General features: G+C 38.8%; 2 protein-coding genes across 7 annotated transcripts in view; one reads left to right on the top strand and one right to left on the bottom strand.

Annotated features, from left to right (window-relative positions):
• Positions 1–5,283, top strand: part of DLAT (dihydrolipoamide S-acetyltransferase) — a 31,091-nt gene extending 25,808 nt beyond the window's left edge. Inside the window, exons 12-14 of the mRNA XM_025465530.3 lie at positions 1,756–1,918; positions 2,660–2,796; positions 3,419–5,283. Of these exons, the coding sequence (XP_025321315.1) occupies positions 1,756–1,918; positions 2,660–2,796; positions 3,419–3,548 (430 nt within the window). The 3' untranslated portion in view covers positions 3,549–5,283. The remainder of the gene's footprint in view (positions 1–1,755; positions 1,919–2,659; positions 2,797–3,418) is intronic.
• A 2,432-nt stretch (positions 5,284–7,715) lies between these two features.
• On the bottom strand, positions 7,716–14,400 carry PIH1D2 (PIH1 domain containing 2). Of its 6 annotated transcripts, XM_025465533.3 has the most exons (7): positions 14,146–14,398; positions 13,636–13,841; positions 13,010–13,230; positions 12,072–12,195; positions 11,456–11,701; positions 10,277–10,536; positions 7,716–8,174 (listed from the first exon to the last, which is right to left on the bottom strand). In XM_025465533.3, exons 3-7 carry the CDS (start codon positions 13,184–13,186, stop codon positions 8,040–8,042), a joined length of 942 nt encoding a protein of 313 aa, XP_025321318.1. In that variant the 5' UTR covers positions 13,187–13,230; positions 13,636–13,841; positions 14,146–14,398; the 3' UTR covers positions 7,716–8,039. The 6 variants fall into 6 exon arrangements, with proteins under 6 accessions (XP_025321318.1, XP_025321320.1, XP_025321321.1 ...); XM_025465535.3 differs by lacking the exon at positions 13,636–13,841 and having other exon boundaries at positions 10,277–10,467; positions 14,146–14,400; XM_025465536.3 differs by lacking the exon at positions 13,010–13,230 and having other exon boundaries at positions 14,146–14,399.
• Positions 14,401–14,411: the final 11 nt, after the last annotated feature.

The raw sequence follows: 14,411 nt of genomic DNA, 5'->3' as shown, positions 1-14,411 counted from the left end.
AGATTGATGGGGCGCCTAGGTGGCTCAGTTGGTTAAGCATCTGCCTTTGGCTCAGGTCATGATCTCAGGGTCTTGGGATGGAACCCCCCCATTGGGCTCCCTGCTTAGCGGGGAGTTTGCTTCTCCCTCTCTCTCTGCCCCTCTCCCTCCACTCATGCTCTCTCTCTCTCTCAAATATATATAAAAGTAAGGTCTCATTGATAGATTCTGAGATTAAGACAAAGACACATCTTTTAGTGAGCTGTTATGAACACCTGTGTAACAATTCGGTGTTGACTTAACATTTTTATTTTTCTTTAGTTGAAGTAGAATTGCTGGGTCATAGGGTAAATTAATGTTTAACCTTTTAAGAGCATCTGAAGAAAACACCTCTTTGATGAGCAGATCAAGGTTGCAGGGCAAGTTCTGAATTGTTCATTAATTGCTATCAAATGCCCTTCATTCATTTATATAGGCATTCAACAAATATTTATTGAATTTGTACTGTTTACTATATTCAGTGGTCAACAAGATAAGAAACACCGTGCTTATTAGTCTCTTAGGAGGAAGACTTTTTTTAATACAGGATCATTAGGAAAGCAGTATTTGCTGTGTGATACGTTGGCAAGAGTCCAACCGCGGTAGCTGCCAAGGGGTCACACAGTGCTCTGTTTGAGCAGGTTCTTGTGTTTGCAAGTGACAGTCCCACAAATACCCCTAGTCAGCTTGGCCACACTGAGGGATATGATACCCATAATATTCTAAAACTTGGGCCTAGAAGTAGCTGGAGTTCTTCCTTCATGAGAAGTTTTAATTTTTTCTCACTTGCAGAATACTTCTCCAGGGGTCCTTACACAAACTCCAAGGAGGCTGTTGATACAATTTAAGAATAATTTGGAAACTTGGATGAGGGGGAATAAATAATCCCTTCCATTACCTCTAACTGAAATTTGGCATTTTCTCCTACTGTAAACATAAGGAACAACTCAAAGAGGTATTATTAATAGTACTTGTGCTGGTGACCAATAAAAATCACTTATTTTCATATCAGATTGTAGTTTTTGCAGGTGTCATTTTAAAAGAGTGTTTTTTGCTTATCACTACTTCAAAATTTTTTCAATTATTAGACCTCTTGCCAGATCTTGTTATTGAGTTAATACTACATCACAATTTTGTTTTTTAAATAGTGGTAATTGAATTTCTATATAGTTGTTTTTTGTTTAGTTATTTTGGTAATTATTTTGTGTTAAAAATATCTATTCTGAGAAGGGACTCAGATGCAAAGGTACCCATGGCATAATACAGAGTAGGAAACCTACTTTTAATGTTCTGAGATTCTACTACCCTACATCCTGAGTTCTCCTGTTTCTCCCACAAGAGAGTCCTCTCCCTCCACTCTTCCTCTATCTCAAACTCTGCAGACTCAGCTCCAAACAGTCTACTTCATCTCAGAATCCAGGAATTTCTTTTTGTGTAATCCTTACTGAATGCTGGGCCTTTTCCACCTGCACCCATCTATCAGGCAAGGCAGGTACAAGGCAGTTAAAGCACACATGAAGTCAGCCTACCGACACATTTCTCATTCGTTTTTTAAAAGTCCAAGTTAAGAAGTGGGTATAGCAAAATGTCAAAACCAGGAAAGGTACGCTACTGGCTAAACAGTAGCCCAAACTGAGGTAAATATCAGTATTCTTGCTTAATCTGCACATGAGCTCTTAATAAACATTGATGATTATTGAAATTTCCTTTCCTTTTTTTTTTTTTTTTTTTAAATAGAAACCATGTCGTGGATGTCAGTGTTGCAGTCAGCACTCCTGCAGGACTCATTACACCTATTGTATTTAATGCACATATTAAAGGACTGGAAGCTATTGCTAATGATGTTGTTTCTTTAGCAACCAAAGCACGAGAGGGTAAACTACAGCCTCATGAGTTCCAGGTAAGGTATTATTTATTTCCCTTCTGAATGTTAAGAATTACATTAATTTTAAGGGTGGCATAATCCCAGACATCTGCCTTTGGCTCAGGTCATGATCCCAGGGTCCTGGGATCGAGCCCCACATCAGGCTCCCTGCTTATTGAGGAGTCTGTTTCTCCTTCTCCCTCTGCCCCTCCCCTCTGCTTTTGTGTGTGTGTGTGTGTGTGTGTGTGTGTGTGTGTGTGTGTGTGTGTGAAATAAAATCTTTTTTAAAAGGGAGAGGTGGCATAATGCTTTTATTGTGTTTTCCACCTTTGATTCTGCCTTATATTCTTCCTGATACAAGTCCCTGAAAATAAAAATAAAAAGTGAATACCCTAAAGCTAAAAAGACATTTTCCAGCAGTTTGCAAAAGCTGCACAACTGACTTATGTTCATACTCTAATGGTTATATATTTTCTGATAATTTAGGCTTGCCTCCCCACTTCAGCTTTTATTAATAAATTGCAAATAAGAATTGTATATATTCAGAGTGTACAGCTTGATGTTTTGATCTGTGTATACATTGTGAGATGATCATAGTCAAGCTAAGTCACATCTTTTACCTCGTGCTGTTTTCCTTTTTTAAATTTTTTTTTTATGGTAGTTCAGAGGCCTTTCTTAAAGATTATATTAAGGTCTTTCCACAGAATATTTGTCTTTTTTTCTGGCTTATGTTGACAGGCAGTTAATATGATCTATTTTTAATCTCTTGTTCTCTAGGGTGGCACTTTTACAATCTCCAATTTAGGAATGTTTGGAATTAAGAACTTCTCTGCTATTATTAACCCACCTCAAGCATGTATTTTGGCAATTGGTGCTTCAGAGGATAGATTGGTTCCAGCAGATAATGAAAAAGGGTAAGTAACAAAATAAAAGGGAGTTTGAAGTTCATTTTCATTACATTATACCTGTTTGGTTTTTGGTGGTGGTGGTTGTATTTTTTTGTTTGTTTGCATATTATACCTGTTTTTTAAGTCTCAGTTTTATAATTATTGGCTTGGCCTTTTGGAACTTTAGTATAGAATGTTAAGTATAAAATGAAGTTTCTTAGGGCAGCAACTCTTCTGTTACTAAATGCAGTTAATCCTATTTGAGATGGGAAGCCTTATTTACTATAGGTGAGAGGTGAAGCATACTGTTTCTCATGGAGCCAGATTGTAAATATTTTAGGCTTTCTGAGTCATGGTCTCTGTTGCAAGTACTCTGACATTGTAGTGAGAAAGCAAACATAGGCAATATGTAAATGAATTCCAGAAAACTTGCATTTGGTGGGATTTGAATAGGGACTATAGTTTGCCAGCCCATGCTCCAGATGGCTGTTTGGTCTGTCAATCTAGAGGGTGAGGTAGAGGTGTATAGTACATAAAGAGTAGGTGGAAAATAATATTACCTGGTTGGAGGTGGCATTTGGGTTGGTTACTGGCTAAAAACTAGTGATTGCTTTCAGGATACCTAATAATGTTTTTTATCTTTTTCTAGATTTGATGTGGCTAGCATGATGTCTGTTACACTCAGTTGTGATCATCGAGTTGTGGATGGAGCAGTTGGAGCCCAGTGGCTTGCTGAGTTTAGAAAGTACCTTGAAAAACCTATCACCATGTTGTTATAATTAACCCAAGAACTTCTAGACTCTCCCAGGTCACAGTGGTTCATTCTTACCAAGATATATATATGTTACTACACAGGTGGTTCTTTTTATTTTAAAGTTTTAACCAGTTATTTTTGAGTCTGTCCAGATAAGTTATTTGTAATGGGCATTACTGAATTTTTTTAAATGCCAATTACACCCACATATTGTACACATTTAATGAACACCAGATTTTGAGCTGTGTATTCCTAGTCAGGGGAACATGTGGCCTGGCCCTTTGGTGATAAGTACTTCCATTGGGAAATGTAGAGGTAGGATTGTGGTTTCCTGTTGAAACAGATACATAAAAGTAATCTGGATGAAATCTTGAGGTTTTGAAATGTAATTGCCTCAAATGTTTGCTCAGATTTGAGGGAAAGAGAAGTCAAGGAAAGAAGCTCATTCTCTTGGATTAAGGGTTTGAATTAAAGCTTGATTTTGGAATTCAACCCTAATTTGAATTTTTCTGTTACATGATCTTGGTTTATCACAGATGGGAAGGGTAGAGAACTTTAAGGAAATTAAGTAAAATTTTTAAAGTTAACATTTTCTTAGACTTCTTCAACCAACTGTCCTTTATTTTTCTATGAATCCCGAAATAGTTGTTTTCACCTCTTGAAATGAATATACAAATATAAACCAGCTACTTGGTATAAATGAGAATTTGTGTGGGTATTTATTTAAATGACTTACACATATAATTCTGAGAGAATTTAAAATTACATTCAAATAAAATAATATGCTTATAGAATTTAAAAGAAAGTAGAAATTATTCCTCCAAGATTAACTGGTGGTTACTTGCAAATGAACTTCTCAGAATCTGTTACTCAAATAACTTTGGAAAACTGTATCGAGTAACTGAAATAAGTGTATATATGTAAAATATGGTTTCTAGTGAGATATGTGCCAAAGTCCATTTATCACCAAGTCCTGTCTGAAAGGAAGAGTGAGAGACATTGGTGTAAGCAGTTGGGAGAGCCAAAAGAGTAAAGTAAAGTGGTCATTTCTACTTGGATAAAGTAAAAAATGTTCAGTGTGTACAAAAGTGTTCTGTTTTTTCCACCCAGTGTTGTCTCATGTATAATAGAAAGTCCTAAAATTCTATTGGAGAGAAAATAATTTAGGTTGCTTGCTGCCTTATCAGCCTAAATATTTTTTTCCATTTTGTTACGATTTGCCTTTCTTCTTAGAGGAGGGGGAGTGGAGGGGAGGTGATATTCAGGATAATAAAAATGAATTTGGAACATCATAATTCCAGACTTTCTATTGAATTTATGTGTTTTAATAAATATTTGGAATTGTTTATGACTATTTAAAATAAATCTGACCAGTGTTTCCTTGTATATGTGTGGAGCAGCCCTCTGGAATTTAGGTCTTTCAGTGTGGAATCTATTTCTAAATGTTATTACATGGTGCACAAGTGACACTGCATATATTCCAGAATATTTCCCTTGCTGTATTATTATGAAAGCAGTACATTAAATTGATTTTTTGGTAATTAGTAATGTCAGCTTGAATTGAAGATTATGCAGAAGGAATAAGCTTATCACAAGGGACCATCAATCTGAGCCATGTCTGGTTCAAATACATAAAACTTCAAAGATAATTCATTCTTGGCAAATGCTTATATAGCTGTTGTTCCCTTGAAAGAAAAATAAAAGTTGTCTCCTAATAAAAATTATTCTGAATTAAAAATTAATCTGAGGTATAATCTAAATCTGGATTCAGTCTATTTCTCTTACCAGAATTGAAAGAAAAAAGTTAAAAGTTTTGCTGAAATTATTTAAAAATTAAACTGTTTTCAGTGTGTCTTGTCTAATTTTTGATGAGTTGATAATTATTTTTCACATTAAATGATTAAAGCCAGAGATAGCTATATATGTGTATACTCTTAATACAAGTGCATTTTAAGCATGTGGAATTAGTAAAATAAAGGATATAATCTAACACTTCAAGCTCTTGGGAGTTACTGAAGCACCTCATGGTGGAGTGTGCCACATAGCAAGATAAAAGCATAGTCTGGCCCTGTTAGATATTTATCACAACCCTGAGGTTTTTGAGTGAAGTTACATTATCCCAAAGCATGGTCTGAAATAGGAGTTAACTAGCCTGAGAGATGATATGAATGGTTGCAAGGAGTATTCATCTAGTAATGCACAAGCCCTGGAATATTTGGGGAAATAATCATTACTGATAATTCTCTAAAACCAAGTTTGTAAGGGCACCCAGTTGAGTGTCCAACTCTTGGTTTCACCTCAGGTCATGATGTGCAGATGGTGAGATTTGAGCCCCTATTGGGCTCTGTGCTCCATGGGATATCTGTTTTTCCTCTCCCTCTCCTTCTGCCCCTTCCCCCTGCTTGGACACTTTAAATTAATAAATAAACCTTAAAAAAAAAAAACAAAACCAAGGTTGTAGAAAAATCTGGTTTAGCATCTCAAATTCCAGTTTCAAGGGAGAAAAATCTTGGTAAGATTCAGATTAAACTATTCCACAGTTATTAATGTTCTTCCTAGGCAAAGTCTTGCATTTTTAGGGAGAGGGAGGAGGAGAAGTTTTTATAAAAATCCACTGAAATAAGTAAAATATTTTGGAAAATAACAAGAATGTAAATTAAAAATTAAGCATGTTAGATCTTGAGATGCATTTTACTAATGAGTACACAAACACCTAGCTGCTGACAAGGGCTGAGAATACCAGAGCAGAAATTCAACCGGTTCTATGTGGTTAGGTACGGCAGTTCTTAGGACATGTTTTGACAATGATTTTGTAGAAGAGAATGTAAAGCGAAAGCATTCCAAGTTTTCTGAGGGATCAGAATATCATAGATACGTTAACTTTAGAACATCATACAGTTCTAGAAAATTTTTCAGATGGTAAGTTATCCTGTTGCTGGGAGAATTCAAATCCAGACCAAGTTTAAGAAAGTTATTTGTTTTTAAATATCACACAGCAATTGTTTCTATTCTATATACTGTATTAGTTTCTAAAGTTAAAAAGCTTTAAAATGAATAAGGATTTTATTTTTAAAGATTTTATTTATTCATGAGAGACACACAGGCAGAGAGACATAGGAAGAGGGAAGAGAAGCAGGCTCCATGCAGAAAGCCCAATGTGGGACTCCATCCTGGGACTCCAGGATCACACCCTGAGCCAAAGGCAGACACTCAACCACTGAGCCACAGAGGCGTCCCATGCATGAATACGAATTTTAAAGACCTTATGTTGAACTTACAAGGAAGATGTACTGTATCTAGAAAAGATGATTAAGGATGTTTAAGGTTTGACATGAACATTGCTTGGGCTATGAAGTTGATACTTTGTATTGAACAACCATCTGACGAATGGAAGTTGATAAATACATCACTTGTGTCTTTTTGAAATTATTTTCATAGGGGATGCCTGAGTGGCTCAGTGGTTGAGTGTCTGCCTTTGGCTCAGGGTGTGATCCTGGGTTCCTGGGATCAAGTTCCGCAGGGAGCCTGCTTCTCCCGTTGCCTATTTCTGCCTCTCTCTCTCTGTGTCTCTCATGAATAAATAAATGAATAAGTTAAAAAAAAAATACTTTCCTGGGAGAAAGGCACTTGTCCCAAAGTCATATCCTTTTTCTTAGGGTTAGATGTATTTTGCATCTTCTGAGCAATAAGTTACTTAGGAGCAATAAGCAGTCTAGTTACTGTTACTGCATCACTGTATCCAGCTCACAGACTGATATTTATTTATTTATTTATTTATTTATTTATTTATTTATTTTATTTATTTATTTAGATTTTATCCATTTATTCATGAGAGACACAGAGAGAGAAGGCAGAGACACAGGCAGAAGGAGAAGCAGGCTCCATGCCGGGACATGGGACTTGATCCCGGGCCTCCAGGATCACACCTTGGGCTGAAGGCAGGCGCTAAACCGCTAAGCCACCAGGGCTGCTCGACAAGTCCATATTTAATATTAAAAGATCTGTCTGGGTAGCTTGGACTCCTCCCACCAGAGCTGTTTCATAGAAGCATATGTTTGCATAGAATTACATTGGCCCTGTAACTGTATAGCCAGAGGAAACTTTCATTGCTTCACATGTACAGTGTGGGATTTATTCCTGATGTAAAACTTTGCTACTGACAACCAAGTAAACCAGAATTTCAACCAGTAAATCAAGAATTTTCACAATTTACTTGGAAACACAAAGAATTTTCCCAAATGACAATTTGTTACTTTAAGAGAAATGGCTTCAAAACCATCTATCATGGCAATACTATTTTAATAGTTTCTGCTTCTAGCCAAGTTTGAGAAGAAGGAAAAAAAGACAAACATAAGTTGATGAGAAAATCTCATTCCATCAAAAAGAACTCTTAGAAAATACTAATGTTTCAGGTAAACCATTACTTCTTCACCCATAATGTCACCCATAATGAAGGTCCTATTATTCACATGTCTTTAGTCAGCACTGAAAACCCAAAGCAGATGATGCTCTTGACTTATACCAATGGCATTGTGATGATTAATGTAGCTTTCTCTTTGATAAATTTGGCTGTAGTCATTTCAGTATTCACAGATTCCGGAAGATTCAGATGTAATCTGTACTTCTCAGAGACCTCAATCAATAAATCATCCTATTTTAAAAGATGAAAAGAGAAAGTATTTCCTGGTTAAAATATGTGTTATTGTGTCATTCCCAGTTATTCACTCCTTTTCCATAAGAGGAGGATCCCACTTACTGCCATGTGACTTGCAATGAGCTGTACAGTTGCTGTTGTAAACTCCCCGAGGTTTTGAGGTTTTTTGTTATTGCTGCTCAATACATCAAAAGTTAACTGATACAGTGCCATAAGTTGGGTGTTGCCATCCTAGGTTATGTGGCATTGACTTTGTGGCTGACCAGCAAACAGTGAGGAAAATTTACTGACAATAGGAAAAATGGTGATCTGCGTTTTATAGTGATAAAACCCTTCGTAAAACTGATAGTTTTATCACAGTAATTTAAAAGACGTACCTTGTTAATTTGTGGCTTGAGGTAAAGAAGTGTGAAAATAGAATGTTGGTTGCATGCATTGTTTCCATTGACTACATTTAATAAACTACTACAAAAAGAGACGAGCTTAGAAAACAATTTCCCAGTTTGCAAGTAGTATTTTTTTTTTTGCAAGTAGTATTTAAAGAATACAGAGCCCAGAAATTCTAAGACATCAGGACTGAGAAATGGAACTAATTTTTATTTTAGCCCAGTAAAAAATAAAACAAATTATTTCATAGCAACAAAGACTGATGAAGACAGCCTAGCAGTAAAGATTGAATCACACATCATATATTACACTCTTTGTTAAAACCTCTCACTGGCTTAAGGTGGAGCTCAGTTAATCCTTACATTTGGCTCACAAGACAGCAATTAAGAAAAAAAAAAAGGGAACTGAAAAATGAATGAACATGTCTAATAAAGAATTATGGGGAGTGGCACTGATCGGAATCAAATAAAACACTACCAGCCTAGACTAAAACATTTAAAATGACCTTTCTATGCCCATCATTCCCAAAACATTTAACAGAGTAAACTGCTCAGCATGTAATGGTGGTATACCCTCCAATGTTCTTTTCCGACGTGGCCAGTGTGAGTCAGAAAAAGGGAAACACCATCCAAAGAATGAAGCTGAAAGTCCTGGAAAACAATGGAACTAGGGGGCTAGGTAATCAAGGAATCTTGTAGTGGAACCTAATCAAGAACATCCTCTACCTGCAGGAGAGATACCCTCATAGTATCTGCCTATCAGGATTTCAGAATTGCTGTGCACCAGTAAGCCTCATATTTTCCCCATTTCCAAACTGAGACTGTTAATTATGGTTATCCTCTCTCCATTCCAAATTGTATGGTGCATGGGGCTATGGCAGTAGATTACTTGTCTTTTCAGCTCATAGGTCTGTGTTCAGGAGGAGAATGCAGATTACAATGGCAAAATCCTATAGTTTAGAGTCTGATACTGGGATTAGGGGTAACTTTCTTGGAGAAAGAAGCAAATTTTTGTCATCTTGAGAGTGGACTGTGGCAGATTCTAGGACTTTTGCCAATTTTTTGTTCTTTTTGTGTTAGAGGGGTATACATTCCTGCCATTTGAAGTCAATGACTACCTGTAAGAATATTCTTCCCAGGGGATCCCTGGGTGGCTCAGCGGTTTGGCGCCTGCCTTTGGCCCAGGGCGCGATCCTGGAGTCCCAGGATCGAGTCCCACATCGGGCTCCTGGCATGGAGCCTGCTTCTCCCTCCTCCTCGGCCTCTCTCTCTCCCTATGTCTATCATAAATAAATAAATAAATAAATAAATAAATAAATAAATAATAAATAAATAAATAAATAAATAAATAAATAAATATTTTAAAAAAAGAATATTCTTCCCAGCCCTATTGATGGAGGATTTAGCCTTATGCCTTAGCTTTAGACAACAGAATGTGAGTAAAAGTGATATATACTATGTCTGAGAGAAAGTTTAGGATCTATTGCATGGCTTGGCCATTTGTTTTCCTCTTCCATGAGAATGGCATATCTCAAATGGGAATTCCTCCTCCACCTGTATCTTAAAATGTGCAAGACTCCTGGAACAGAGCAGGTCTACCTGACATGTAACCTGAGCAAACTGGTATAAACCACTGAGATTGTGGAGTTTGTTACTACAGCATAATATATTGTGTTGACTGATACAATTTATGGTATTACTTATTCGACTTACCTCAGAAACACTAAGGTCACAGAGAGACACTGAATTAATACCAGGTAATTCAACTTTTATTTCAATTTTCTGAGGTTTCTCCTTCTGGTCAGCCACAATTTTTAATTCATAGGTTGGTTCCTTCATCTCTACCTGGATCTCTGTACTGGAAATCTCCTCAATCAGACATCTTTTTTTGCTTGAAACTTCGCCTTTTGGCAATAAAAGTTGAAAGTGATCTGGATTGCTCAGAGTACTACTTATCTCTTCAAAGGTTAGTTCTTATAGAAAAAAGGGTGAGATTAAATCATAAGATTAATCAACAACATAAAATATTATCAGGCTATGAACTGTAATAGATGTGGTGTTAGCCAAAATGGCAAATAAAACTGAAACTAAATTCATTTAGGAATCTTAAAAGAATCTTGGGATGCCTGCGTGGCTCAGTGGTTGAGCATCTGCCTTTGGCTCAGGGCATGATCCTGGAGTCCTGGGATCGAGTCCTGCATTGGGCTCCTGGTGGGGAGCCTGCTTCTCCCTCTACCTATGTCTCTGCCTCTCTCTCTGTCTCTCATGAATGGATAAAACCTTAAACAAAAAAATCTTAAACCCAGGGCACCTGGGTAGATCAGTCAGTTAAGCATCCGACTCTTTTTTTTTTTATTTTAAAAAATATTTTATTTATTTATTCATGAGAGACACACAGAGAGAGGCAGAGATACAGGCAGAGAGAGAAGCAGGCTTCATGCGGGGGGCCCAATGTGGGACTTGATCCTGAGACTCCAGGATCACACCCTGGGCTGAAGGCAGATGCTCAACCGCTGAGCCATCCAGGGATCCCCCAAAGCATCCGACTCTTGATTTCATTCAGGTCGTGATCTCAGGGTTGTGAGATCGAGCCCCGAGTTGGGCTCTATGCTCAGTGGGGAGTCTGCTTGAGATTCTCTCTCTGTCTCCTCTCTCTCCCTCTGCACCCCCCAAATAAATAAAATCTTAAATAATCTTAAAGAGCTGGGTTAAAAAGTTTGCAGGATTTAAAAATGTTTAAGGACATGTTAATATTTCTAACATCTAATCTTTATATTTTTCTATCTTAAGTTTCTCATCTTTTAAAATCAAGATTTTTGGTTTGCAAAATGTACACAGGATCCAAAACAATTTTAGATCAGTTAAATTTCCCCCTTACGGTTATTAACTTACCCTTTCTCATTTTCTCTCTTAAATCTGTAGGGTGAGCTTGCATTCCCATCAGATTTTGTTTCATCCTTTCAATGCTTCCTTTTATTCTAAATTTAGTGATACTGTAAGAGTGTGAGAGAGTGAATTGGAATTTTTCCTCAATGCATTTCATGGCCATCCGTATTAACTGGTCTTTTTTCACTTGGTCCTTTTCTGCTGCCTGGAGAACATCAGGATTGTAGGCAACACTGATGACTGTATAAACATCTGTGTTTAATTCAGAGGATGTGAAATGAAGACAACTTGTTTCACTAATGATACTGTCAGGTAATATATTAAGTCATAATCTTGGATAAAGCTAGTAAGCATAAATTCTGTATTTTTCAGAGATAATCACAATGGTGCTCAATACAAAAATTTCCAATTAGGGCATTTCTTGGCATTTTATATGGGTCACAATGAGAAAAACTGAGCAGCATTCAATTCATATAAATAAAAGTATGCTTATTAGTTATTAACTACATTATAGCCAAATAAAATATTTTACTTGTAATGCCTTTTACCAAGTAAAATCTGGCCCATGCTTATTCCCAATAAAGTTTTTAAAATATACTTTCTCTCCCTTAATTCTATGTACCTGATGTCTCAGACATATCTTCTGGTTTGCCAACACTTATAAGTACTGGATGAGTGGCTGATTGAGGAGCTGGGATCCTTTTCCACTGACACAGGTTAATAAAAAGTACTTTTTCCTTTGGTTTCTAAAAAGCAAATAATTTTGCACATCTCAAAACCTAGGGTCTTTTTTTTTTCATTTAAAAATATCCTAAAGGTAGCTCATCACAGAATTTGGAGTGTGAGAATTTTAGACTCCGAGTAAGCCTTTCCATTCATTAAAACTGTGTTTGAGAAATTGTACTGTTATCTGATTTCCCTGAAGCCACTGACTTTTCATCAAGATCCAGTTGCTGCTCCCAGAGGAACTGGGAGGAAGGAGGGGGCAGTGATCTAAGCAGCTATTCCAGGTATGACCCTGCGTCACCAACTTCCTTACCTTCCAGCGAAGTAAGTTAAGTTCTCTTTATGTGGAAAACCTCCAACTCTGCGAGTCTCTGTTAAATCATTACATTTTTTTAAAAAGATTTATTTATTCATGAGAGACACAAAGAAGTAGAGACATAGGCAGAGGGAGAAGCAGGCTCCCTGTGGGGAGCCTGATGCAGAACTTGATCCCAGGACCCCTGGATCATGACCTGAGCCAAAGGCAGATGCTCAGCCACTGAGCCACCCAGGTGTCCCACTTGTTTTTTTATTCTAATAGAAAATGGCTCGCTTTGAGATCTCCAAAATATATCAACTGTGAATTTCCCATTCTTATTCCTTCAATCTAATCTTCCACACTATGTTTCACTCTCCCTTTGGAGTGGTGGTTCCTCTCAAGTTTTGTTACAGTAGCAATAGCTAAAGGTCTTTCAAGTTTTCTTAAAGTAGCAATAGCTAAAGGTAAGTGATTCTTTGATTACTCAGGATTCTTTCCCTCAACACCGCCAGCCCCTGAGTACCAAGGCGACAGACCAGGATCCTGCTTTGTAGACAGAGCTGTGGTTCTGGGGCAGCACAGAGCTCTTTCCCTTCTTTGAGCTGCTGCTGAATGAACTTTTTATAGCTCTCAGGATCACTTTCAGCCAGATCATCTAGGAGGTTCCAGAGCTGAGTAACCTGGGTGAGCCGACCCTTTGAGGAAGACTCCATGGTGGACCTGAAAATAGGCCTCTTGAGTCTGTGGAAAGACAGGGCTTCGGGGAGAAAAAAAGGACATGTGACTAATGATTTGTTTCTTCTTTTGGAGGAGGCGGCACAGGTCAGGAATTGTTTTGGTGAAGATAGCACCCTGTGTCTAAAAGACTGTGGCTCAGAACCACTTTTTTTTTTCTCAAGATTTTATTTATTTATTTGAGGGAGAGAGAAACAAGCAGGGGGAAGGGCCAAGGGAGAAGGAGAAGCAGAGTCCCCGCTGAGCAGGGAGCCTGACCTGGGGCTCCACCCCAGGACCGAGATCATGACCTGAGCTGAAGGCAGAAGCTTCACCGACTGAGCCACCCAAGAACCCCATCAGCACTACTCTTTTTTACCTATTTCCCTAATTATCTAGTCCCCCTTCTTAGGATCTCAGGTTGTCCCCTCAGACCACAAGTCCTCACCTCTGCCTTGACCCCCGCCCGCGCGGAGGGTAGAGTGGTCAAAGTCTGCATTCCCAGGGACCCAGCCTCTTGCTCAGGTCCGGGGTATTGGCTGACCCGTGCCTATGCAGTCCTGACCCTGCCAGAGGCCCCAGGACACGTCCCTCAAAGCTCAGTAGCTGAGAGCATGGCTTCCGAAGGCACAACGCCTCGATCCCAATCGCAGCCTTTGCAGATAATGTAATTAAGTTATGTATCAGTTTATGCTCCTGCAAGCGAAGGCGATAATACCTACCTCGTAGGTTACTGGGAGAACGAGCTGTGCTGCTGCAGGGAGGCTGGGACACTTCCTAAGAGCATCCTGTGCCTAGGGACAACCTCCCTCGCCACCCCCCACCCCCCGAGGGGCGTCCCACAGCTGCCACAGAATGAGGAAAAGAGGAGCTGTGCGTCCCCCGAATACTCTACTAGGGCTGAACTCCACGGGAGGCTTCGGTAAAGGACAACCCTCCCAGCCGGCGGCGCACCCACCTCTTCCCTCGGTTCCTTGACAAACCGCGACGCCTGTTACCACGGTAACCGGGCCGGGTACAACCTCTAATTGGGTCCGGAAAGCTCCAGGGAGAACGGTGTTTTCACGTCCAGTTCCGGGATCTTCCCCTTCTGGTGTTGGGCTTGCTTTTCCGCTGAGGCCGACCCACTTCTTTTCCAGGAAGGCGCCCGCCTCCCTGGCTTCGGCGCCTTTCCACCTCGAGAGGCGGCTGGACACCCTCCCGGGGGGTGGTGGGAGTGGGGGG

Source organism: Canis lupus, chromosome 5 (genome assembly GCF_003254725.2).
Source record: "Canis lupus dingo isolate Sandy chromosome 5, ASM325472v2, whole genome shotgun sequence".
Taxonomy (NCBI): domain Eukaryota; kingdom Metazoa; phylum Chordata; class Mammalia; order Carnivora; family Canidae; genus Canis; species Canis lupus.
Note: the sequence above shows the minus strand (reverse complement) of the source record. Positions and strands in the feature narration are given on the sequence as shown.